We start from the raw sequence: 24137 nt of genomic DNA, 5'->3' as shown, positions 1-24137 counted from the left end.
GAACCATAATCGGGCCAGGTACAGTGTAATGTAGTCAGTACGACTACACCATGCCAGAGTGGGCCCGACCAAGTGAGACAATAGTTCAGCCGACCTGGACTTCAGCTGATTGTGCCAACATTCAGCCGGAAGCGGCCCGACAGTGCTTGCTATGTGGGTGGTGGCCAAGCCGCGAAGCGGTGCAGCCACCTCAAGTGTGTCTACTTTTTCTTATTAGGGGCCAAGCAGCAGCAAAGTTGCTGTGGCACCTATTGTTTTTGTTAGTTTTATTATTATTATTATTATTATTAGGGGGCAAGCAGCTTCTGCTGTGGCACCTATTGTTAGTTTTATTAGGGTTCCTCCGTCAGGAGGACCCTATTGTAATTGTTGGTATTATTAGGTTCCTCCGGTAGGAGGGAACCTATTGTTATTGTTGGTATTCTTATTCTTATTCTTCTTATTTTTCTTCTCCTTGCGCCCCAATATCTCAAAAAGTCGCTTGTCTTAAATTTTCTAATTTCGCATATTGATACTACATCCAAGTAGTCAGGTGGCTTAACGAGTATTTTCGACATTACCGTTACCGGGCGGACAAAAGCACCAAATTTTGCATGAGGCTTCCTTAGGGCTTGGTAGTCACTTTTAGCCTAGGAGCCACCCCTCCCCCCTCCCTATTTAATATTTAAGGGTATTTTTCAGAATTCGGGCCCATTTTTCAGAATTCGGCCCATTTCTGTCCACAGACATGGTGTAATTATATTAAAAACGAATTACATCTAATACATTTTAGATCCATTAATTAGTATAAACAAAAACAAGCCTAGACTTTTTTTATGGTTGCTCTTACTAATGATTTTAACACATTTTATTGGTGTTTAGTGGTACAATATCTGTGTTTTGGTGTTGTCCGCCACCATAGTTTTCACATGTCGTGCCATATCTCAAACATTATTTATCACCAGAGGGTGGGGGAGAGTCTGTGGGGGAGTGGGAGTTCGGGGGAGGGGGCAGCAGGGCATGTTTGGTGCTTTTGTCCAGCCTGTATTAACAATTGCAGGAAGGGACTCAAACGCAGACCCAATGCAGGAAAGAACTCAGAATTAATTCAAAAACAGTTAACACTCTCAGAAGTCCAGAACACATTTACATTTGCAAAGTGGTGAACAGTCCAGGTTTGCTTTGCCACAGCTGCAGTTGGAACAGTCTCCTTTGCAGGAACATTTAATGAGCTCCCTGCACGCTCTTGAAACTTCTGGAGTTGTCATCCAAACAGGCACCCATAAGTTGGATACCTTGTTCCAGGCATACTGTTGTGGAGAAGGAACCACCTGCTGTGTTTGTGTGCTGGTAGTCCAGATTCCTGCTTGATACACTGCTCATCTCAGGTGCTGGAGCAGTGCATCCTGGGTGGGTGGCAATTTGTCCCTTGCCAGATTCTTCTTGCAGAAAAGTTCCTTTCTTGCTTCATTGACTGAGGTCAAAGGGCTGGTTTTGTCATACAGAATCGAGCTGCTGGAAGGGATGGTTGGCCAGAAATACAAATGTCTCTGTAACATCTTCATAAGACTGCCAGGCTTGCCATACTGACTTCTTGCCTTTTCCATTGAATGCAGAGGTCGTGTCACAGCCAGAGTATGCATGGAACACAGGTAGGCCTTTTGATCGTGACTCCCCGAGGCTTGCACAGATGGTGTTGATGTGGTAAAACCTGTAATTCTTGCCCATACCAAAAGCAACCCAGATGTCGACCAAAGGTTGAGTCGCAAGCATGTCATGGAAGGTGCCAACAAGTATGACAATGACATCTGTATCCACTGTACGTACCAGGAACTTTGTCTCCCCTTGTTCCAGTGCATGAAGAATGTGGACTACAAGCCTCGTGTCTGCTTCCTCCTGATTGCAGTTGTTCATGGGGCTGCTGGAACCAATGGATACCACAGCTGGCCCTGATGTGGCGTAGACAGCCTTGTCTTGTGGCCAGCTAAACTCTTTAATCTTGGAAGTCAAAAAACAAACAGTTCGTCCTTGTTCATTGAGTCCCGAAGGAAGTCCATCCAATTGCCAGGAAGCTTGGTAAGACTTGATACTTTCCTTCGTACACCTGTGCCTCGCTTTTCTCGGGTAGACTCTTTCAAACTGTCTGTGGTGTAAGTGTCCCAAACAAGATCCAATCATTTTGCATCCCGAAGCTGACTCTCTAGGTAAGGGATGAATATTGCATCTGCATACTCATCAAATGTGCTTACTCTGGTTGTGGGCAAGCAGTGGACGATGACGGCACCATCTAGGACTTTGCAGTTGTAGGTTGAAGGTGGCTCTGCTTGCCCAGGCTGGTCAAGACATTGGAGCAGGTGAGACTTTGTATTTGGTAAGTGAAGTGCGCCAAGGTCTGACAGAGAAGGTGGGAAGGATTGTATCTCATGTGCAAAGAAATCATCCAAGTTTCCATCCCGGCTTTGCATTGAAATGTACAGCCTGCCAAAGAGGGCTACATTATTCTGAAGCAATTTGATCTTCTTTCCCTGCTTAGATGTTTGCTTGGGATGACATTTTCTGAAGAGCGGCAGAGAATTTCTCTTGATTGGGTCATGGATAGAGTGGGTGCGGTCATCAAGCACCTTCTTGACAAAGTCTTGGTATTTTTCCTTGCCTGTGGACTCCAAAGTGCGCACTGTGGCTATTACTGATTCATCTGTGCAGTTGCGATTGTCAAGAGTTACTAAATCAGGGAAGTCATCCAAGAAGGGATTGCCCATTCGCTTGATTTCTGAAAGGCTGGAAACTTGTCTCTGGAAAGTCTTTTGTGTCGAGAGACCCTGCTCATGGTGCTGGAAGTTCGTGGAGATCTCTGTTTCCTCATCAGGGAGGTATACTGCTTCACTAGTCTGGCTAATTCTGGTCCAGAGAGCATCCACCATCTGAAGGCAGCAGGATTCTCTGTAAGCCCAACAGCACCACCTGAACCTTTGACAATCTTGTTTTCTTGTTCATGTGCTTGGTCGAAAAGAATTGAAGAGAGGGGAGGGGGGAGGGGTGGCTCCTAAGCTAAATTTGACTACTAAGCCCTAAGGAAGACCCATGCAAAGTTTGGTGCTTTTGTCCAGTCGGTATCGGTATTTTCGTTAAGCCACCTGACTAAAGTGGGTACCCCCACACCAAATATGGGCCACATCTGACCTTAGGGGGTGCCACAGACCACGCCCAAAAGTCAAATTTTCAAAGTGATTGCATTTCCACCCCATTGCTCCAATTTTTCTGAAACTTGGTGTGCATGCCTCATTTGTCATGAGGAACAAAAAAGCCTCAAAGACCCATAAGGTCCGCCATGATGGATTTTCCTGTACAGTGATAATTTTGGAAAACCTTCAAAATTCCTCTTCTCTTGAACCAAAGGTCTAATTGATTTGAAATTTGGTACAGATATGTATCATTGACGTATTGAGAAATGTTACTTAAGGCAATTGAATCAAGTACAAAATGGCTGAAAGGGGTGTATCTATGTAAATGTCCACATTGCTTCAATATGTTTGTGTCACTAAATCAAATGTATTTTTGAAGGATGGTTCAAACCTAATAGGCTTTAAGGTGATATGCCTCTGAAGTACCATGCAAAGTTTTACCTTGATATGTCAAAATATGACTGAATTACAGCTGTTTGAACTTGGACCAAATCTAACAATGCTCGCCATTGGAGAACTTTGTCTATTCCATGCCTGGGAATTGCTCAATTGGCTGAGATGTTGTGCTTGTAAGCAAAGGGTTGTAGGTTCAAAACCAGTCAGAGGCATAGTTTTTAATTTTTTATTCTGACAAAACGGTTTCTAGTCTTCCGATAAATCCTCCGGTTGTAAAACATAGCAATGCGTGTTTATTTGAGCCCATCACAACACTCCAATCGTCTGTTTAGCGAGACAGTGTAAACCACTGCAAAACAAGCCAGGTTCACCACAGTAGCTAGCTACTGGAGGTCAGATGGCTGAGCCGTTAGGGAGTCGGGCTATTAATCAGAAGGTTGTTGGTTCGATTCCCGCCCGTGCCAAATGACGTTGTGTCCTTGGGCAAGGCACTTCATCCTACTTGCCTCGAGGAGAATATCCCTGTACTTACTGTAAGTCGCTAGAGCGTCTGCTAAAATGACTAAATGTACTTGTAGTCTACGCATGGTAGAGATAACTTTAATGGTTATCTCTAATGAAGTAAATTGATTGTTCAGGTGGATCCCTTGTCTGTTGCACAAATTCATTTCAGTAACCTAAGCCAGGACACATCCCCACTGATGCTAGGCATGATTTGAAATTCCCTTCAATGACAAGTTATGGCACTCCAAACAACCTTTTATAAAAACTATAAGTAAGTTATTCTTTACAGCAGCAACCCAGTCATCCTGTTGTCCCATTTTTATAGGAAATGTATAAGCAGTTTCAACTTTGGCTGAATCTAACAACACTTACCACAAGAGAAACAGCTTACTTTTTAATACAGTAACTGAACATGACAATATTCAACACTGAGAATAGCTCAATGGGCTGGGATGGTGACCTGTAAAGTATAAGGTCGTAGGTTGGAATCCAGCCATTATCTTTTGGCCTGTCATCATTTTGATTATCTGTTTAGTTCAATAGGATGACATCATTCTGAAGTCCCACAAACAATTTCACCTTGGTATGTCAAAATATGATTGAATTGGATCAGTTTCAACGTTGGCTGAATCTAACAACGCTCACCACAGGAGAAACAACGTACTTTTTTTTTTTTGTTTTTTTTTTTTAAAGCTCTTTTTATTACATTTTTCTTTTTTTAAGACAAATGTACAAACAACACCATAAACAACAATAAACATAAAACATTGCTACCAGACCGGTCCATATAGTAAATTAGTAAAGGTGTTATTAATAGTTAAGCGAGATATGTTTTTGATACTTGTTTTAACAGTGACAGCAGTACAAGTACAATTTGTTACAAAGCCATTTCCATTGTATCCATAACAAATTTGTGATCATTGTAAAACATTACTTCTATCTATTCAAATTCAAAATATAGTCCAGTCCCAACAGTTCCAGTGGTTTCCTCCATTTTTGCAGAAAAAGCTGAGTCTGTCCATTAATGTAGTGTCTGAGTCTTTCCAGGGTCACGACGTCCAAGATGAGAGATTTCCATGTGGAAACAGAGGGAGGGTCCTCACCGACCCATTTCACCATTATGGCTTTCCTCGCTAGCATTAAAAGCGACTGAATCACATCTTCATTATTTTTAAGAGAAACAGGGATATTTCCAAGCAGACAAAGAAGTGGGTCTAATGATACCTGCTGACCTATTGCTGTACTGATACCTGTGCATACTGCCTTCCAAAATATTTTAGTTTTTTCGCATTCCCACAAGCAATGCAACCTTGTACCTACATGAGATTTACATTTTGGACAATTTGGAGAGGCTCCTGTTGTAAACTTGCTATAGATATAGGGCGAAATGTAGACCTTATGTAAGATATTATATTGTGACTCTCTATATCTGTTACAAATTGAAATTTTGGAAGGCAGTCGCAAGATCTTGTCCCACGCATCATCTTCTATTACACAGTTAAGCAAATTACACCATGATGTTCTTAAGCATGCAAGTTTGCCTAGGTTCAAGCTCAACATCTCAGAATAGAACTTGGATATAAAATGTTTTTGCTGTTTATAGTTCAGAAAAAATCTATCTAACGGATGGGAGTCGTGTGGGGTTTCCAGCGAATTGTTTATCTTATACACAAAGTGTCTGACCTGTAAGTATTTGTAGAAGTCTCTATTTGGAATATGATATTGAGATTTCAGTGCTTCAAATGTCCTAAATTTCCCATTCTCAAAAAGGTCAAATACCCTGACAACACCCGCTTCTTGCCAACGTGTGAAGTCTGATCCACTTCCCAATGGGGAAAGCTCAGGGTTATCTGTCAATGTTGTTATAAAGCGAAGAGGATGAGTGTTATGGAATAGTTTAGAAAGCTTTTTCCAAGCCAGCAATACATTAGTTATCAAATGATTGTTTTTAGCAATATTTGGCAGTTCTTTAGAGCTTTTACCCAGCAGGTTCACAGGACAGAATGGTTTACAAACAACTGACTCTATATTAAGCCATGGGGAGTCTGCACATTCATTCACCCAAGAAGAAATAATCCTGGCTTGTAAGGATAGTATATAGTATTCCATATTTGGTAAACCCCATCCACCCTGCTCCTTTGGAAGCTGTAGTGTTACCAATTTGATCTTGGGTTTCCTGCCGTTCCAAATAAAGTCCGATATGGCTTTATTGATAGTTTTTATGTCGTTTGTGTTAAAATTCACAAACAGCATGGACATGGGATACAGTATTTTTGGAAGGACTGTCATCTTGATGATGTTGATTCTACCTAGAAATGAGACAGGGAGACTCCTCCATCTTGTTAACATTTCTTTGATACTTTTAACCAAAGGATTAATATTTTCTGCATATAGTTGATTAAGCTGGGGTGTGACCTTAATTCCTAGATAGTTAAACCCAGACGGAGCCCAGCGGAAGGGACGAATGTAGGATGGTTCAGCATTTATGCCATCGTCTAGGATCATTATTTCGGATTTATCAAAATTTACCTTATAACCGGATATTGGTCCAAATTATTCAATACATTCAGTTAATGCTGCTAATGATTTAGAAGGTTTTGTTAATGTCACAAGGCAATCATCAGCGTACAACAGAATTTTGTGTTGTTTTGACCCAAGCGTTACCCCCTGGATATCTGGGTTTTGCCTAATAGCCAACGCTAATGGTTCTATAGCCAGAGCAAACAAAATAGGAGACAGTGGGCTCCCTTGAGCCGTGCCTCTTGTCACTTTAAAGGGAGCAGACAACAGTCCATTAGTCAGAACAGAAGCTGTAGGTGCCTTGTAAAGCAATCTAATCCAGCTCAGAAAGCCAGACCCAAAACCAAATCTTTTCATTACATCAAACATATATTCCCACTCGATTCTATCAAATGCCTTTTCAGCATCCATAGAAACGATAGCCCCAGGCGTTTTAAAGGTATTAAGATAATGAATAATATGGAATAAGCGTCTTGTGTTGTGATAAGAATTTCGACCTTTAATAAATCCTGTCTGGTCCGCATCCACAATTGAGGATACAATGTTCTCTAGTCTAAGAGCCAGTATCTTGGATAGTATTTTATTATCTACATTAAGGAGGCTAATTGGTCTATAGGAGGAGCATAGCTCTGGATTTCTATCTTTCTTTGGTATTAATGTTATGTTGGCCCTATACAGAGATTCCGGGAGCCTAGACTCCTCAAAGGATTTATTAAAAACCCTTAGCAGAAGGTTATTGATTTTCCCCTTCATTATCTTGAAGAACTCTACTGGAAAGCCATCTTCTCCTGGACTTTTCCCTGATTGAAGTGTTGAGATGGCTTTATCAATTTCCAGTATGGAAATAGGGGAGTCCAAGAAGTTTGACTGTTCCTCTGATAATTGTGGAATACATAGCCGATCTAAAAAGTCACCTGCTCTAAGCCTCTCCATGTCAATCTCTGAACTGTATAGGTTAGCATAGAATCTTTTAAAGCTCTCATTAATTTGACAATTATTAATATGTCTTTCATTATTCTCGTCCAATATAGCTGATATATATGATTTTACAGGGGCATTTCTTGCTAGCCGTGCTAAGAAGCGATTTGGTTTGTTTGCAAGTTCAAAAAAATGTTGTTTAGTGAAAAGAATATCAATTTCTGCCTTCCTTGTTATCATATTACGTAATGCTGTTCTTGTTGTCTTTAGTTCAATAAGGATTGCATCTGATTTTGTCGTATAATAGGCTTCTTCTAATTTTTTTAGTTTGTTTTCTATCTCAAGTTGTTCGGCAGTTCGCTCTTTTTTCTTCCGACTTGTATATGATATAATCATACCCCTCATGTAGGCCTTATAAGTGTCCCAAACAAGTCTTGGATCAGCTCCATTCTTATCATTTGTCTCTAAGAATAAATCAGTTTGGTCTGCCAGATATTTTATACATTTTTCATCCATAAGCAGAATTGCATTCATTCTCCAAGAATATGAACGATCATGTGGTCTAAGCGGATGCATAGCCATGACTACAGGAGCGTGGTCTGAGAGAGCAATGTGGCCTATATCTACATGTTCAACTAAATGTGAAAGACACCTAGAAACAAAAATATAGTCAATACGCGAAGCTGACGAATGGGGTTGAGAGTGAAATGTATATTGTTTTGAAAGTGGGTTACAATGTCTCCATATGTCCAAGAGATCAAATTCCTTATTAATATTTAAAACAGACCTGGCATTTTTAGATATATTCGTCTGAGGGGGAAGTCTATCCGTCATTGGGCATAAGGCACAGTTAAAGTCACCCCCAATTATCATGTTGGGACAGTCCATGTCTGCTATTTGACAAAGTAGAGATGCATAAAAGTTTTCATCCTGGATATTAGGGGCGTAAACATTACCTAATAGAATATTTTCACCGTGTAATACCCCTTTAACCAGAACATATCTACCTTCAGTGTCTTTGAAAGTAGCTGTAACAGTAAACGGGAGATTTTTATACAGCAAAATGATTACACCCCTCTTACTTGTAGAGTATGATGAAAAGAAGATTTGACCTACCCATTCCCTGCAGTATTTTTTGTGCTCTTCGTCATCTAAATGAGTCTCTTGTAGAAGGGCTATTTGAATCTTGTCTTTCTTCAAAGTATTTAAGATGGATTTCCTCTTTACCACATTATTAGATCCCTTAATATTCCATGTGTTTATCTTAATAGTCATTTACACAAAATAGTGCTATGATATGCATGTCACAATTAAGTATGGCCATCTCGTGTGAGGTGGACCAGCCTGTAGCAGTAAGTAAAAGAACAGTTCTATTGAACCTAGAAATGTGTTCTGAGCAAAAACTGAACAACAAGCCCAGAAACACCACAAACATTGATACATCAAGATGGTGCATAACAAAAAATAAACACACCAAAAAAAAAAAAAAAAAAGAGAAGAAAAAAAAAAAAAAAAAAGAGAAAAAAGTTACCTAGTCGTACTATTAAATCCTAATAAGTACAGCTATGAGGATCAGTAGAACAAATAAAAAGTTCAATTTCCCCTACTGAACTGCCACTGTAAAATACCAGCTTGTAAATACTCATTTCGCAAGAAAGATCAAATAGAAAACGGGAAGCCTCCAGGGCTTTTTTTTTTTTTTGAACACTTTACAATCATACCTGAGACTGATCAGATGTGAAGACCAACATATTCAGAAGATTATTTTGATGCAGTCATTTTGCCGATGTATTCGTTGATTTCCTTAACGGTGGAAAAAGAGGAGCTGGTGCCATTGGAGTGGAATACTTTGATGATAGCAGGGTACAGAAAAGAGTAGCGTATTCCAGCTTCTCTCATGTGTTTACGGGCACCTGCAGATTCCTTCCTCTTCCTCACAACCTCCGCGGAGAAATCCTGGTAGAAAGACACGTTGCTGCCGTCGATGTTTAGCGTACCTTTGTTTCTCGCTGCTTGCAGAATTTTCTGTTTGTCAGTATAATCGTGGAGCCTCACCAAGATCGCTCTCGGTCCCGCTTTACCGGCCTCTCTTGTCGGCGGGCCTGTGCGATGCGCTCTCTCAAGCTGGATGCGGTCGGTTTGCATATCCAAGATATCTGGTATCCATTTTTCAAAAAAATTGACCGGTGTTTTGCCCTCGAGACCTTCTTTCAGGCCGATTATTCTCACGTTTTGGCGTCGGCTCTGGTTTTCATAGGATTCCAGACGGTCTATTGCCTTCTGCAGTTGAACTTCCATGTCTCTCATCCGGGGTGTTGATGTTGACGACACGTCCTCGAGGTCCGAGACCCGCTGTTCGACCGTCCCCATCCTCTGTATTAGACTGTCAAGTTTCTCCGAGACTTCGTTAACTGGCTTGATTATGTTGGCTAGTTTGCGGTCTAACATCCGTTCTATGTTTGCAGTAACACAGTCCACAATGCTTTGGTCTCGTTGATCACTTAGCTCTTCGTTGGCGGTGGAGTTGGTCCCGAGCGCTACCTCTGCTTCATCCTCCGAATCAAGCTCATTGTTTTGGCTAAAGGCTGTGTTAGCCTGTGCAGCTTTAGCCTTAGCTTCCTTTTTACGAACTGTTTTGTTCTTCTTGCTCGACCCAGGGAGCGTAAAGAATGCGTCGATTGACATTGTAAATCAAACGTGCCCCCTTCAGAGCTGTCCACTGGTGAAGTATTTGTTAAAAAATAGAGTTTATAGCAGTTCAGCGGGGAGCCGAATTTCCCACGTCTATCCGGGTCGGTGCATCACGTGATCCCCCAACAACGTACTTTTTAATACAGTAACTGAACATGACAAGGTTCAACACTGAGAATAGCTCAATGGGCTTGGATGGTGACCTGTAAAGTATAAGGTCGTAGGTTGGAATCCAGCCATAATCTTATGGCCTTTCATAATTTTGATTATCTGTTTAGTTCAATGGGATGACATCATTCCGAAGTACCACAAACAATTTCACCTCGGTATGTCAAAATATGATTGAATTAGAGCAGTTTCAACGTTGGCTGAATCTAACAACGCTTACCACAGGAGAAACAGCTTACTTTTTTATACAGTTACTGAACATGACACTACTCAACACTGATAATAGCTCAATGGGCTGGGATGGTGACCTGTAAAGTATAAAGTATTAGGTTGGAATCCAGCCATTATATTTTGGCTTGTCATAATTTGTATTATCTGTTTAGTTAAACAGGACGACATCATTCTGAAATACCCTGCACAAATTCATGCAATTTCACCTTGAAATTCCTAACCTTTGTCGCAAAGCTGACCAAAGCTAATACTCTGCCCTTTCTATTCATACAATCTCAACAGTTGGTGTGTAACAGAGAGGATAGAGACTGACTTGTAACCTTATGCTCATGAGTTCAAATCCCCATTCAGCCTATTGTTGTTGGCCAAACATGAAGTGGTTTTGGTCTCTTGTTGTCCAACTCTCGATCTTCTACAGTGTACATGTTTATAATATTTTTGCGGAGGAACCTGCATCGCTGCTTGCAGCTATATTTATTATTATTTTTCTTCTTCTTGCGCCCCAATATCTCAAAAAGTCCCATGTCATAAATTTTCTAATTTGGCACATTGATACTACATCCAAGTGGGTACCCCCACACAACATATGGGCCTCATCGGACCATAGGGGGCGCCACAGGCCACGCCCAAAAGTCCGATTTTCAAAGTGATGGCATTTCCACCTTATTGCTCCAATTCTTCTGAAACTTGGTGTGCATGCCTCATTTTTCATGAGGAACAAAAAAGCCTCAAGGACCCATAAGGTCTGCCATGATGGATTTTCCTGTACAGTGATAATTTGGGAAAACATTCAAAATTCCTCTTCTCTTGAACCAAAGATCTAATTGACTTGATATCTGGTGCATATATGTATCATTGACGTGTTTAAAAATGTTACTTAAGGTAGTTGAATCAAGTACAAAATGGCTGAAATGGGTGTATTTATGTAAATGTACACATTGCCTCAATATGTTTGTGTCACTAAATCAAATGTATTTTTGAAGGATGGTTCAAACCTAATAGGCTTTAAGGTGTCATGCCTTTGAAGTACCATGCAAAGTTCCACCTTGATATGTCAAAATATGACTGAATTACAGCTGTTTGAAATTGGACCATATCTGACAATGCTCGCCATTGGAGAAACAGCTTTTTTGATTATCTTTATTTAACTTTGTGATTCCATGCCTGGGAATGGCTCAATTGGCTGAGATGTTGTGCCGTTAAGCAAAGGGTTGTAGGTTCAAAACCAATCACAGTTATAGTTTTTTATTTTTTATTCTGACAAAACGGTTTCTCGTCTTCAGATAAATCCTCCGGTTGTAAAATATAGAAATGCGTGTTTATTTGAGCCCATCACAGCACTCCAATCATCTGTTTAGCGAGACTGTGTAAACCACTGCAAAACAAGTCAGGTTCACCACAGTAGCTAGCTACTTGTAGTCTACGCATGGTAGAGATAACGCTAATGGTTATTTCTAATGAAGTAAATTGATTGTTCAGGTGGATTCCTTGTCTGTTGCACAAATTCATTTCAGTAACCTAAGCCAGGACACATCCCCACTGATGCTAGGCATGGTGAATCTAACATGCTCACCACAGGAGAAACAACTTACTTTTTAATACAGTAACTGAACATGACAATATTCAACACTGAGAATAGCTCAATGGGCTTGGATGGTGACCTGTAAAGTATAAGGTCGTAGGTTGGAATCCAGCCATTATCTTTTGGCCTGTCATCATTTTGATTATCTGTTTAGTTCAATAGGATGACATCATTCTGAAATACCATGCACAATTTCATGCAATTTCACCTTGCAATGTCAACCGTTTCTTAACCTTTGTCCCAAAGCTGACCAAAGTTAATACTCTGCCCTTTCTATTCATACTTGTTCCGGGAGTACAACGGTACTTAGGAATGGTTTGCTGAACCCAACGCTAGTTTCCTCAAGGATCACAACGACTCTTGCTTAGACTGTTGCTCTTGTTGGTTAGTGGTAGCTGATTTAAACTGTTGTATTCTATTTTAGTTAATCCTATTTTATTGCTTTCCTACAGGTACACTTGCACTTACAGATTCATATTGTGTAATTGTAACTTGCTTAACTACATGCTCTTATGGTTTCTTCCCTTTAGCACTATTTTTGGTAGTTCACAATGTGTACTTGTTTTTGACTACCCGTAATGCTTTGGGGCTTCTTGTCTTGTTGTTATTATCAGTGACCTATGCACTTTGTAAAGCTGTCTCTTGGAAGTCGCTTTGGATAAAAGCGTCTGCTAAAAAAATAAATGTAAATACAATCTCAACAGTTGGTGTGTAGCAGAGAGGATAGAGAGACTGACTTGTAACCTTATGCTCATGAGTTCAAATCCCCATTCAGCCTGTTGTTGGCCAAACATGAAGTAGTTTTGCTCTCTTGTTGTCCAACTCTCGATCTTCTAAAGTGTACATGTTTATAATTTTTCCGGAGGAACCCACATCGCTGCTTGCAGCTATATTTATTAGGGTTCCTCCGTCAGGAGGACCCTATTGTGTTTGTTGGTATTATTATTATTATTCTAGTAATTTATCTCATGAACACATTGGTAAAAAGGTTTGAAATTTGGCATATTGATACAACATGCCACAACTACGGCCCAAACACAGACTGGCCCACATCAGACAATAGGGGGCGCCACAGGCCACGCCCAAATGTCCACTTTTCGGAGTGATTGTATTTCCACCCCATTGCTCCAATTCTTCTGAAACTTGGTGTGCATGCCTCATTTTTCATGAGGAACAAAAAAGCCTCAAGGACCCATAAGGTCCACCATGATGGATTTTCCTGTACAGTGATAATTTGGGAAAACCTTCAAAATTCCTCCTCTCTTGAACCAAAGGTCTAATTAACTTGAAATTTTGTACAGATATGTATCATTGACGTATTTAAAAATGTTACTTATAGCAATTGAATAAAATACAAAATGGCTGAAAGGGGTGTATTTATGTAAATGTCCACATTGCCTCAATATGTTTGTGTCACTAAATCAAATGTCATTTTGAATGATGGGTTTTCAAACCTAATAGGCTTTAAGGTGACACGCCCCTGAAGTACCATAAACAATTTCACCTTTATATGTCAAAATATGACTGAATTACAGCTGTTTGAACTTGGACCAAATCTGACAATGCTTGCCATTGGAGAAACAGCTTTTTTTCTTATCCAGTTACTGAACTTTGTTTATTCCATGCCTGGGAATGGCTCAATTGGAAATTGAATCAAATACAAAATGGCTGAAAGAGGTGTATTTAAGTAAATGTACACATTGCCTCAATTTCTTTGTGTCAATAAATCAAATATAATTTTGACTGATGGTTTTTCAAACCTAATAGGGTTCAAAATGAGATCCCTCTGAAGTACCATAAACTATTTCACATTGGTATGTTAATATGATTGAATTAGAGCTGTTTCAACCTTGGCTGAATCTAACAACACTTACCAAAGGAGAAACAGCTTACTTTTTTGTACAGTAACTGAACATGCCAATACTCAACACTGAGAATAGCTCTGGAACGGTGACCTGCAAAGTATAAGGTCGTAGGTTTGAATCCAGCCACACTGAGTATGTCTTAAATTTGAATATATGTTTAGTTAACGGGATGACATCGTTCTGAAGTACCCTGCGTAATTTCACCTTGATATGTCAAAAGATCATTGAATTACAACTGTTTAAACTTTGGCCGAATCGAACAAGCCATGCTACAGGAGATACAGCTTTTTTTTGTTGACAGAAACTGATCAGAATTTCTCAGCCTTGCGGGTAGCTCAATGGGTTGAAACGTTGTCCTGCAAAGCTCAAGGTCACAGGTTTGAATCCAGGCACAGTCTTTTGGCCTGTCATAATTTTGATTACTTGTTTAGTTAAACAGGCAGACATGATTCTGAAATACCATGCGCAATGTCATGTAATTTCACTTTAAAATGTCAACCGTTAACCTTTGTCCCAAAGCTGATAAAAAAACTAATACTCATATCACGCAGTCGGAGCACAGCTAGATAATCAGCGTCAGCACCCTTGGGTACCCAGCATGCAGTACGGCATGTCCAAAAACGCAAAGACTTGTGGAAAATAGTTTGGTTACAGCAGCCTTGGGAGGGATTTAAGTTGTTGTGTTTGTTCAGTTAGATGTTTGTAATGTTATTGTTGGTTAGTCAATATAATCTTGTTGGTTACCCAGATTTTGTATGTTGTTTTGTTTAATGGGACCAGAGAGTCGGCTGCTAGACTGTCACAGGCTATTCTTGCAAGGAGCTGAGCATGAGCTTGCATGTAGCCCAGTTGCCTAGATGACTATTGTTAATTGTGCATTGACTGAGATTCTGGAAAGAGATAAACTCAAGAAGAGTTACAATATCTGCTGTTTTTCAGCTATTTTTATAATATTTTGCCATTGGCTTGCAGCTATATTCTAACTGTATTTGTATCATGTACATTGTTCATAATATTAGTAGCTCATATAGGATTAAGGCTTAATTTTAAAAGGTGAGATTATTTATGATAGGTTCAGATAGACTGCTTGGAAACTGTCAAGAGGAACAGGATGTAAGAATTTCAATGTACCGGTACAGTACTTGTACTTATATTATAAATGGCAATATATCTGAAACTTTAACTTGAACCCTGTCTCTCCTTCACCAGACTACAGAACAGGCCCCTGCTTCACCCAAGTCAACAACCAGATGTGTCAGGGCCAGGTGAGCGGCATCGTGTGCACTAAGACCTTGTGCTGTGCCACTGTGGGGCGTGCTTGGGGGCACCCCTGTGAGATGTGCCTGGCCCAGCCCCAGCCCTGCCGTCGAGGCTTCATCCCCAACATCCGCACTGGAGCCTGCCAGGGTGAGTGTGTTTACAATAGCAATCAAAGCAAAGAGGCTAAACCACACTCACAGTATCACTCCAATATCAGCTTTGACATCCTGTTATCTGTCAAGTTGTCGAAGCAACTGTCTGGCCTCTCTCGACTTCAAATAGGTCAATATCAGGCAGGGAGGGGGAAGTGCTGAAGAGGGGTAGGAAGACACTGAATGTCCCTACAGGAGTTGTGACAACAGATACATAGACAAGGTTACTATGTGTATCTGTCCTTGTGTCCAAATACTGTATGTCCAGCAGGGTGTCTGTCATACTGGTTGCCCACCTCAGAGAAATGTTTGTGAGTACATATATGTGTTTGTGTTGAGTTGCTATTCCTCTTGTTAAAACCACCCATGTAAAACACATGACAATCTAACAAAGTTTGCACATATTCCAAAAATGTATAATGTTTTTTGTATTGAACTATAGAGCATCTCTGACAGGGGCTTAATGAATATCCTGTTTCTCTCTCCAGTTCCTCCATCCAGCTTCTAGTCTTTCCCTCTGTTGCTCCCCCTTTCTATTCGTCTTCATCACTTCCTTCCTCTCTTTTCTCCCCACTCCCACCCCACCTCCATGCCATTTTTCCAGTCTTCCAATGTTTTTGAAGTGCCTGTCAGACTGTAGAGACCTGTGATAGCCCACCCCCACCCTGCTTGGCATGATTTTCAAAGACGAAGAGAAAAGGGGGACTTCCGTACTGTATATCTTTAAACCAAGTCATGTCTGCAAATTGTATTGATACATCTTTTTGTGCCAGGTCCTATCCCCCAAACGTATACCAGTGCCCATGTCGTGTGAATTTGGTGAATTTGTATTTTTAGGTTGTGCAGTTAAGAGTAGCGAAAAATACAGAGAGGAAAGCAATGTTTTTTTATTCGCTATTTTGTTAAGCAATGAGTTGAATGCTGTTTTGTTCTTATCTTATTCTTGAATTGAAATTGAAATATAGAACAATGTTATCAGATCACATACATGAGATGAGCATAGGTCACAGTTTAAATCAGATCCCCAACCCACCCAGACAATATGATATTGGATACACATTGGAGACACATAAGGTCAATTGCAAAGAGCTGTCTTCCCTAATAGGCCTCTTTCCATCTTACCATATTTTAACCCCTCCCTCTCTCCCTCTTCCTCCCTTTGTCTGTCTCACCAACCCTCTACTTCTCTTGATACCGCTCCCTCTTCCAACTCTCCCTCTCTCTTGAACCTCTCCTCTCTGGTACTTAACTGCCCCGCCTTGTTGTCCTCGCTGTGGGCTGTTACCATAGCTCTGGCCCACGTGCCCCCTCTATCATACAGTGTGCGGGGGCGTCAGAGAGAGAGAGAGTTAGCACCTAGCTGAACATTCATTCCTCCTTCCCCTCACTGGGACAGCCTGAGCTTGTTCAGGCTGGGCCAGACTCATCCTGCTGTCCAGCATTGTATTAAGGGGTGATTGCTTTAATGAAATGTACTAGAGGCCCCCTCCCTGTTTCTTCTCTCTCTCTGTTAGTCTCTCCTCACTCTCTCTACTTCTCTCTCCAGGCTCCCCCCCCTTACACACACTCATCCTCCATATTTCTCTCTTTCTGGCCATTCCTTCATCCCTTCCTCACTCTCTTCACAGAAGAGATTCTGTTTCCCTTTCACATTGCGTAGGGTATAGTCTAAGTTAAATGAATGCTGCTTCTGTGTGGTTGAAATTGTCAGGAGGGCAGCTGTGGTTGACTCTCTCTAATGGATTTTGTGCGCGACTGAAGTCAAACCTTTTTTCGAACAGGGTCATCTATGAAAACTATCAGTTCATTCAGTCTGTCAGTCTTTCAGCCAAATTGCAGTCACGCTCAGCTTAACAGGACAAACCTCCTGTTCAGTGTGTTTCACTGCCCTTTCAGAGGATGCAGGTTCAAATCCCCGCAGTTTGTTGATCTGTACATATGGATAAATGCATCTGGGAAATTACATAAAATATGCAGTACCTCTGTCTCGCTCTTTTTCTCACATCCCAGAACCCCCCCCTGCCCCCCTACTGAGTCCAGTGTTTTGTGTTGAGTCCGGTGTAGTTTTACATCTGAGGGAAATCAAATACCAAATGAAGAGATGTATGACAATGTCATGATGTGGCTGTTATGGTTTCTGCAAGATTACCCAATCATCCTTGTTGGATGTTGGCTCAATTTAATGAAGTGCCATATGTGTGTAGTGGCTGCCAATGTTGATAAATGATATCAACTGCATGTAGTATGGACTATTTATTCACTTTTAGTTGTTTATGTTCTCTTCACTCTCTCCTGACCAGACGTTGACGAGTGCCAGGCCATCCCAGGGCTGTGCCAGGGAGGAAGCTGCATCAACACTGTGGGCTCGTACGAGTGCAAGTGCACAGCTGGCCATCGCCAGAACGAGGGCTCCCAGAAGTGCGAGGGTAAGCATATCCAGGATGTGACTACAGCCTTTGATGGAATTTCTATGATTGAATGTCTGAGGTCAGAAAAATGTGTCTTTATCTGTTTATTCTTGAAATCAAGGAAGAGTAGTCCTAAAACAGTACCATAAAATATAGCTGCAAGCAGCGATGCAGGTTCCTCCGCAAAATATTATAAACATGTACACTGTAGAAGATCGAGAGTTGGACAACAAGAGAGCAAAACTACTTCATGTTTGGCATATCTGTACAAAATTTCAAGTTAATTAGACCTTTGGTTCAAGAGAGGAGGAATTTTGAAGGTTTTCCCAAATTATCACTGTACAGGAAAATCCATCATGGTGGACCTTATGGGTCCTTGAGGCTTTTTTGTTCCTCATGAAAAATGAGGCATGCACACCAAGTTTCAGAAGAATTGGAGCAATGGGGTGGAAATACAATCACTCCGAAAAGTGGACATTTGGGCGTGGCCTGTGGCGCCCCCTATTGTCTGATGTGGGCCAGTCTGTGTTTGGGCCGTAGTTGTGGCATGTTGTATCAATATGCCAAATTTCAAACCTTTTTACCAATGTGTTCATGAGATAAATTACTAGAATAATAATAATAATACCAACAAACACAATAGGGTCCTCCTGACGGAGGAACCCTAATAAATATAGCTGCAAGCAGCGATGTGGGTTCCTCCGGAAAAATTATAAACATGTACACTTTAGAAGATCGAGAGTTGGACAACAAGAGAGCAAAACTACTTCATGTTTGGCCAACAACAATAGGCTGAATGGGGATTTGAACTCATGAGCATAAGGTTACAAGTCAGTCTCTATCCTCTCTGCTACACACCAACTGTTGAGATTGTATGAATAGAAAGGGCAGAGTATTAGCTTTGGTCAGCTTTGCGACAAAGGTTAGGAATTTCAAGGTGAAATTGCATGAATTTGTGCAGGGTATTTTAGAATGATGTCGTCCTGTTTAACTAAACAGATAATAAAAATTATGACAGGCCAAAATATAATGGCTGGATTCCAACCTAATACTTTATACTTTACAGGTCACCATCCCAGCCCATTGAGCTATTATCAGTGTTGAGTAGTGTCATGTTCAGTAACTGTATAAAAAAGTAAGCTTTTTCTCCTGTGGTAAGCGTTGTTAGATTCAGCCAACGTTGAAACTTCTCTAATTCAATCATATTTTGACATACCGAGGTGAAATTGTTTGTGGTACTTCGGAATGATGTCATCCCATTGAACTAAATAGATAATAAAAATTATGAAAGGCCATAAGATTATGGCTGGATTCCAACCTAGGACCTTATACTTTACAGGTCACCATCCAAGCCCATTGAGCTATTCTCAGTGTTGAATATTGTCATGTTCAGTTACTGTAATAAAAAGTACGTTGTTTCTCCTGTGGTGAGCGTTGTTAGATTCAGCCAACGTTGAAACTGATTATAAATTTCTTATAAAAATGGGACAACAGGATGACTGGGTTGCTGCTGTAAAGAATAACTTTCTTATAGTTTTTATAAAAGGTTGTTTGGAGTGCTATAACTTGTCATTGAAGGGAATTTCAAATCATGCCTAGCATCAGTGGGGATGTGTCCTGTCTTAGGTTACTCAAATGAATTTGAGCAACATACAAGGGATCCACCAGAACAATCAATTTACTTCATTAGAGATAACCATTAGCGTTATCTCTACCATGCGTAGACTACAAGTACATTTACATTTAGTAATTTTAGCAGACCCTCTTATCCAGAGCGACTTACAGTCCAGGGATATTCTCCCCGAGGCAAGTAGGATGAAGTGCCTTGCCCAAGGACACAACGTCATTTGGCACGAGTGGGAATCGAACCAACAACCTTCTGATTAATAGCCCGACTCCTTAACGGCTCAGCCATCCGACCTCCAGTAGCTAGCTACTGTGGTGAACCTGCCTTATTTTGCAGTGGTTTACACAGTCTCGCTAAACAGACGATTGGAGTGTTGTGATGGGCTCAAATAAACACGCATTGCTATGTTTTACAACCGGAGGATTTATCGGAAGACTAGAAACCGTTTTGTCAGAATAAAAAATTTAAAACTATGCCTCTGACTGGTTTTGAACCTACAACCCTTTGCTTACCAGCACAACATCTCAGCCAATTGAGCAATTCCCAGGCATGGAATACACAAAGTTCAATAACTGGATAATCAAAAAAGCTGTTTCTCCAATGGCGAGCATTGTCAGATTTGGTCCAAGTCCAAACAGCTGTAATTCAGGCACATATCAAGGTAAAACTTTGCATGGTACTTCAGAGGCATGTCACCTTAAAGCCTATTAGGTTTGAACCATCCTTCAAAAATACATTTGATTTAGTGACACAAACTTATTGAGGCAATGTGGACATTTACATAAATACACCCCTTTCAGCCATTTTGTACTTGTTTCACTTGCCTTAAGTAACATTTCTCAATACGTCAATGATACATATCTGCACCAAATTTCAAGTCAATTAGACGTTTGGTTCAAGAGAAGAGGAATTTTGAAGGTTTTCCCAAATTATCACAGTACAGGAAAATACATCATGGCGGACCTTATGGGTCCTTGAAACTTTTTTGTTCCTCATGAAAAATGAGGCAAGCACACCAAGTTTCAGAAGAATTGGAGCAATGGGGTGGAAATGCCATCATTTTGAAAATCTGACTTTTGGGCGTGGCCTGTGGCGCCCCCTATGGTCCGATGTGGCCCATATTTGGTTTGGGGGTACCCACTTGGATGTAGTATCAATGTCCCAAATTAGAAAATGTATGACAAGGGACCTTTTGAGATATTGGGGCGCAAGGAGAAGAAAAATAATAATAAATATAGCTGCAAGCAGCGATGCGGGTTCCTCCGCAAAACGGCATAATATCATAAACATGTACACTGCAGAAAATCGAGGCTTGGACAACAAGAGAGCAAAACGACTTCATGTTTGGCCATTAACAATTCCAGACTGTCAGTCAATGCACATCAAACTAAAGTCATGTGAGCAACTGGGCTAGTGCAGCGTTCATATTTAGCTCCTTGCAAGAAAGCCTGTGAGGTTTAGCAGCCGACTCTCTGGTCCGATTAAACTACACAACATGATTATATTAACTAACCAACAATAACATTACAAACATCTAACTGATTGAACACAGGTTAGTTCCTTGAGGCTTTTTTGGTAGCCATGAGAAATAAGACATGCACACCAGGTTTCAGAAGAATTGGAGCAATGGGGTGGAAATGCTATCACTTTGAAAATCGGACTTTTGGGCGTTTCCTGTGGTGCCCCCTATGGTCTGATGTGGGCCAGTCTGTGTTTGGGCCGTAGTTGTGGCATGTTGTATCAATATGCCAAATTTCAAAACTTTTTACCAATGTGTTCATGAGATAAATTACTAGAATAATAATAATAATAATAATACCAACAAACACAATAGGGTCCTCCTGACGGAGGAACCCTAATAAGAATACCAACAATAACAATAGGTTCTCTCCTACCGGAGGAACCTAATAATAAGAATACCAACAATAACAATAGGTTCCCTCCTACCGGAGGAACCTAATGATGTCTGGAGTAGAAAGGCTCTCTAAAGGTGTCATGATCTGAGCACTCTTTTATATAGTAATTCCAGACAGTTACATCATTAGATCAATAATTAATGTCTATCAAAAGAGGAACTCTTCAATAAACAGAAAGTAAAAAGGGAAATAGGTTGCAGAACTGAATACAGATGCTCAATATCAAAAACATAGCTTGAGACAAGAGAGGAGAACAACCAGGGTTAAACAGTCACATTTGTTAGACGTTTGTCAGCAAACAGAAACTTAAGCAATACTGTGTTAGGCCAAAAGGTCATGCTAGCTTTACAGAAGTTAAAACTTCAGCAATAATTGTTCTAGGCCAAAGAATATTATAGACATCTTAAAGAATAGTAATTTTCTATTACAAGCCATGCTGGATCAATTGCTCACTATTGATTTAAAATTGTACATTGTAATATATCTATTGATATTTGGGGGAATGGATATTTCAAGGCAAAACTACTTTCACTTACATACAACAAAATAAATGCCTCCGGGGTGCTTTATGGGGAAGTCCTTGCACACTGTTCCCAGTCTTAACTTGAAACCATGTGGCTATGGAGAACTGAACAGGTTAGCTCTATGCAACTATCACTCCTAGCAAATTCCTAGCATTTGTCTCACTGACAGCCTTGCTAATTCATTTTTGCATCTTGGCCTTGTCACTAATTACTAATTATATTAATAATTATCCCACAACAATGCCTCTGATCTTCATTAGCAGCCTGTAACTTACCCAAACGTTTCCTTTCACCTTGGCTTTACTGTAGAAGTACTTATCAAACTGCCAATTAGTGCCTTATACTATTTTGTGCATGTTTATGTTTCCAACGGCTGCTTGTTAGCCAACTTAACCCAAGCCAAATACTACTGTAATAACACCATTACATTATTTATTTAATATGTCCTCTATGTCTATGTTGTTATCTAGTTTAGTAGACTATCAAGTTTCGGTCCATTGCACTTCCAAGGTTCAGAGATGCTTCACCCAACAGTACAGTACATGACATACAACATGGAAGAGAACGTGGAATAAATGATTTACTTAGTTGTAAGTAAATACATGCCACAACTTTCCTCATCATTAAAAACAGCATGATAACATTAGTTTTAGATTTATTGTCAGAATAGATCTGAACTATGATGTTCCATGTCAAAAGTGGCTGATGAAGATTGCTGCTAAAACTGCTCAGGAAACCATTACTGTACATAGGGCAGAAAAGAATGTCTAGGTATGTATTTTGGCTGAACTTTTCCTTTCAGGTCATAGCTTTGAAAGAGAGATGAAAATCCCAGACAGAGACATCTTCCTTTGGTCTCAAAATGCAGTCGTCTTGGAGAGGTCTCACTCCAGCATGTTGGTGATGTAGTTGACTGAGCTAACACTACCAACACTGAACCCACTGTCTCGGTGACAGGGGTATATAAGAAGACCCATTAATCCTCTCATCCTCATCTCTCTCTTTTAACTGCCACCCAAGCATGCTTTGGATTCTTGCAAGCATACTCACTGTCTGTAATGATATATCAAAAGATGAGTACTGAGAGTGCATTGAAAACAGCACTGTCAGACACAAACAAACGAATATAGCCTATGGAAAATAAACCTGTCTGGCCAAGCTTTACAGTGCAAAAGGTTTTCCACACAAGTGGTATAAAAGGTTGCTGTTGTGCATGTATGTGCGTGTGGTTTGTACTGAGGTGTACTGTGGGCTTAAGAGATGACAAACCATAACATTGTGAAAGGATTACCATGACTTGCTCTGATGGATGGTCTCATTGGATATGCATATGTTATCCAAGCCATTCAATATACAGTATGTCTTGTCAGGAATAGTTATTTTCCTTACTTGGTTTCAATAATATTATACTTTTTGCCATTTCATCATCATTTCAGATGTGGATGAGTGCGCGACCATACCCCGTGTGTGTGATGGAGGACAGTGTTTCAACTTGGTTGGAAGCTACTCTTGTGTGTGTCCTCCTGGCTTCACCCCATCATCAGACAAAACACGCTGCTTAAGTAAGTAGCCACATGGCAAAAACACCCACCTTCAGATAAGCAGATAAACTCTCAGTGTGGAAAAACGAGCACCAGTAGAACTCCAGAAACAGGTTACACAAGAAGCCCTGTTTTATGCATACTGTAAAAATGTCCCATTGGATTTGCAACAAGACTCTGCTATACATGTACACAACAAGTATACAACAGAAAACAAGTCACATGAGTAAATAAATGTAAACTTTGATGGATCTGGAAGATTTTTTCTGTTGTATACTTGTTGTGTACATGTATAGCAGACACTGTACAGTAAATGTACAGTCGTTAATAAGAGTCCTTATTTGTTGTCACTGGTATTAAATACCATTTTGTATTCACCATTATACAAATGGTTACTGTTTCCAAGGGCTAAGTGTGGGTGTGTGGCATGGTTGAGCGTGTGTAGTTTGAGGTGCAACATTTTCCCCATACAATCTGCCTAATGCTAAGATTGCTGCCCACACATCTCAGTTACAAATTACCAAGTGTGAAACTTTAACTTCAGGCTAGACAAGCTCTCCCTCTCTTTCTTTTTCTCATTCAACCCATCTCTCAAATACATTTTTATTTGATAAGCCCATTCTTACCACCAACATCACAGAGGGCCTCACATATGCCCATAAAACTACATCTA

General features: G+C 40.5%; 1 protein-coding gene across 1 annotated transcript in view; it reads left to right on the top strand.

Moving 5' to 3' along the window:
* The window catches only part of LOC124463163 (fibrillin-2), a 131274-nt gene that overhangs the window by 18278 nt on the left and 88859 nt on the right, over positions 1-24137 (top strand). The window contains exons 6-8 of the mRNA XM_047014931.1: positions 15246-15443; positions 17749-17874; positions 23360-23485. Of these exons, the coding sequence (XP_046870887.1) occupies positions 15246-15443; positions 17749-17874; positions 23360-23485 (450 nt within the window). The remainder of the gene's footprint in view (positions 1-15245; positions 15444-17748; positions 17875-23359; positions 23486-24137) is intronic.

This window comes from Hypomesus transpacificus, unplaced genomic scaffold (genome assembly GCF_021917145.1).
Source record: "Hypomesus transpacificus isolate Combined female unplaced genomic scaffold, fHypTra1 scaffold_27, whole genome shotgun sequence".
Classification (NCBI taxonomy): domain Eukaryota; kingdom Metazoa; phylum Chordata; class Actinopteri; order Osmeriformes; family Osmeridae; genus Hypomesus; species Hypomesus transpacificus.
This window is presented reverse-complemented; position numbering and strand designations above follow the sequence as displayed.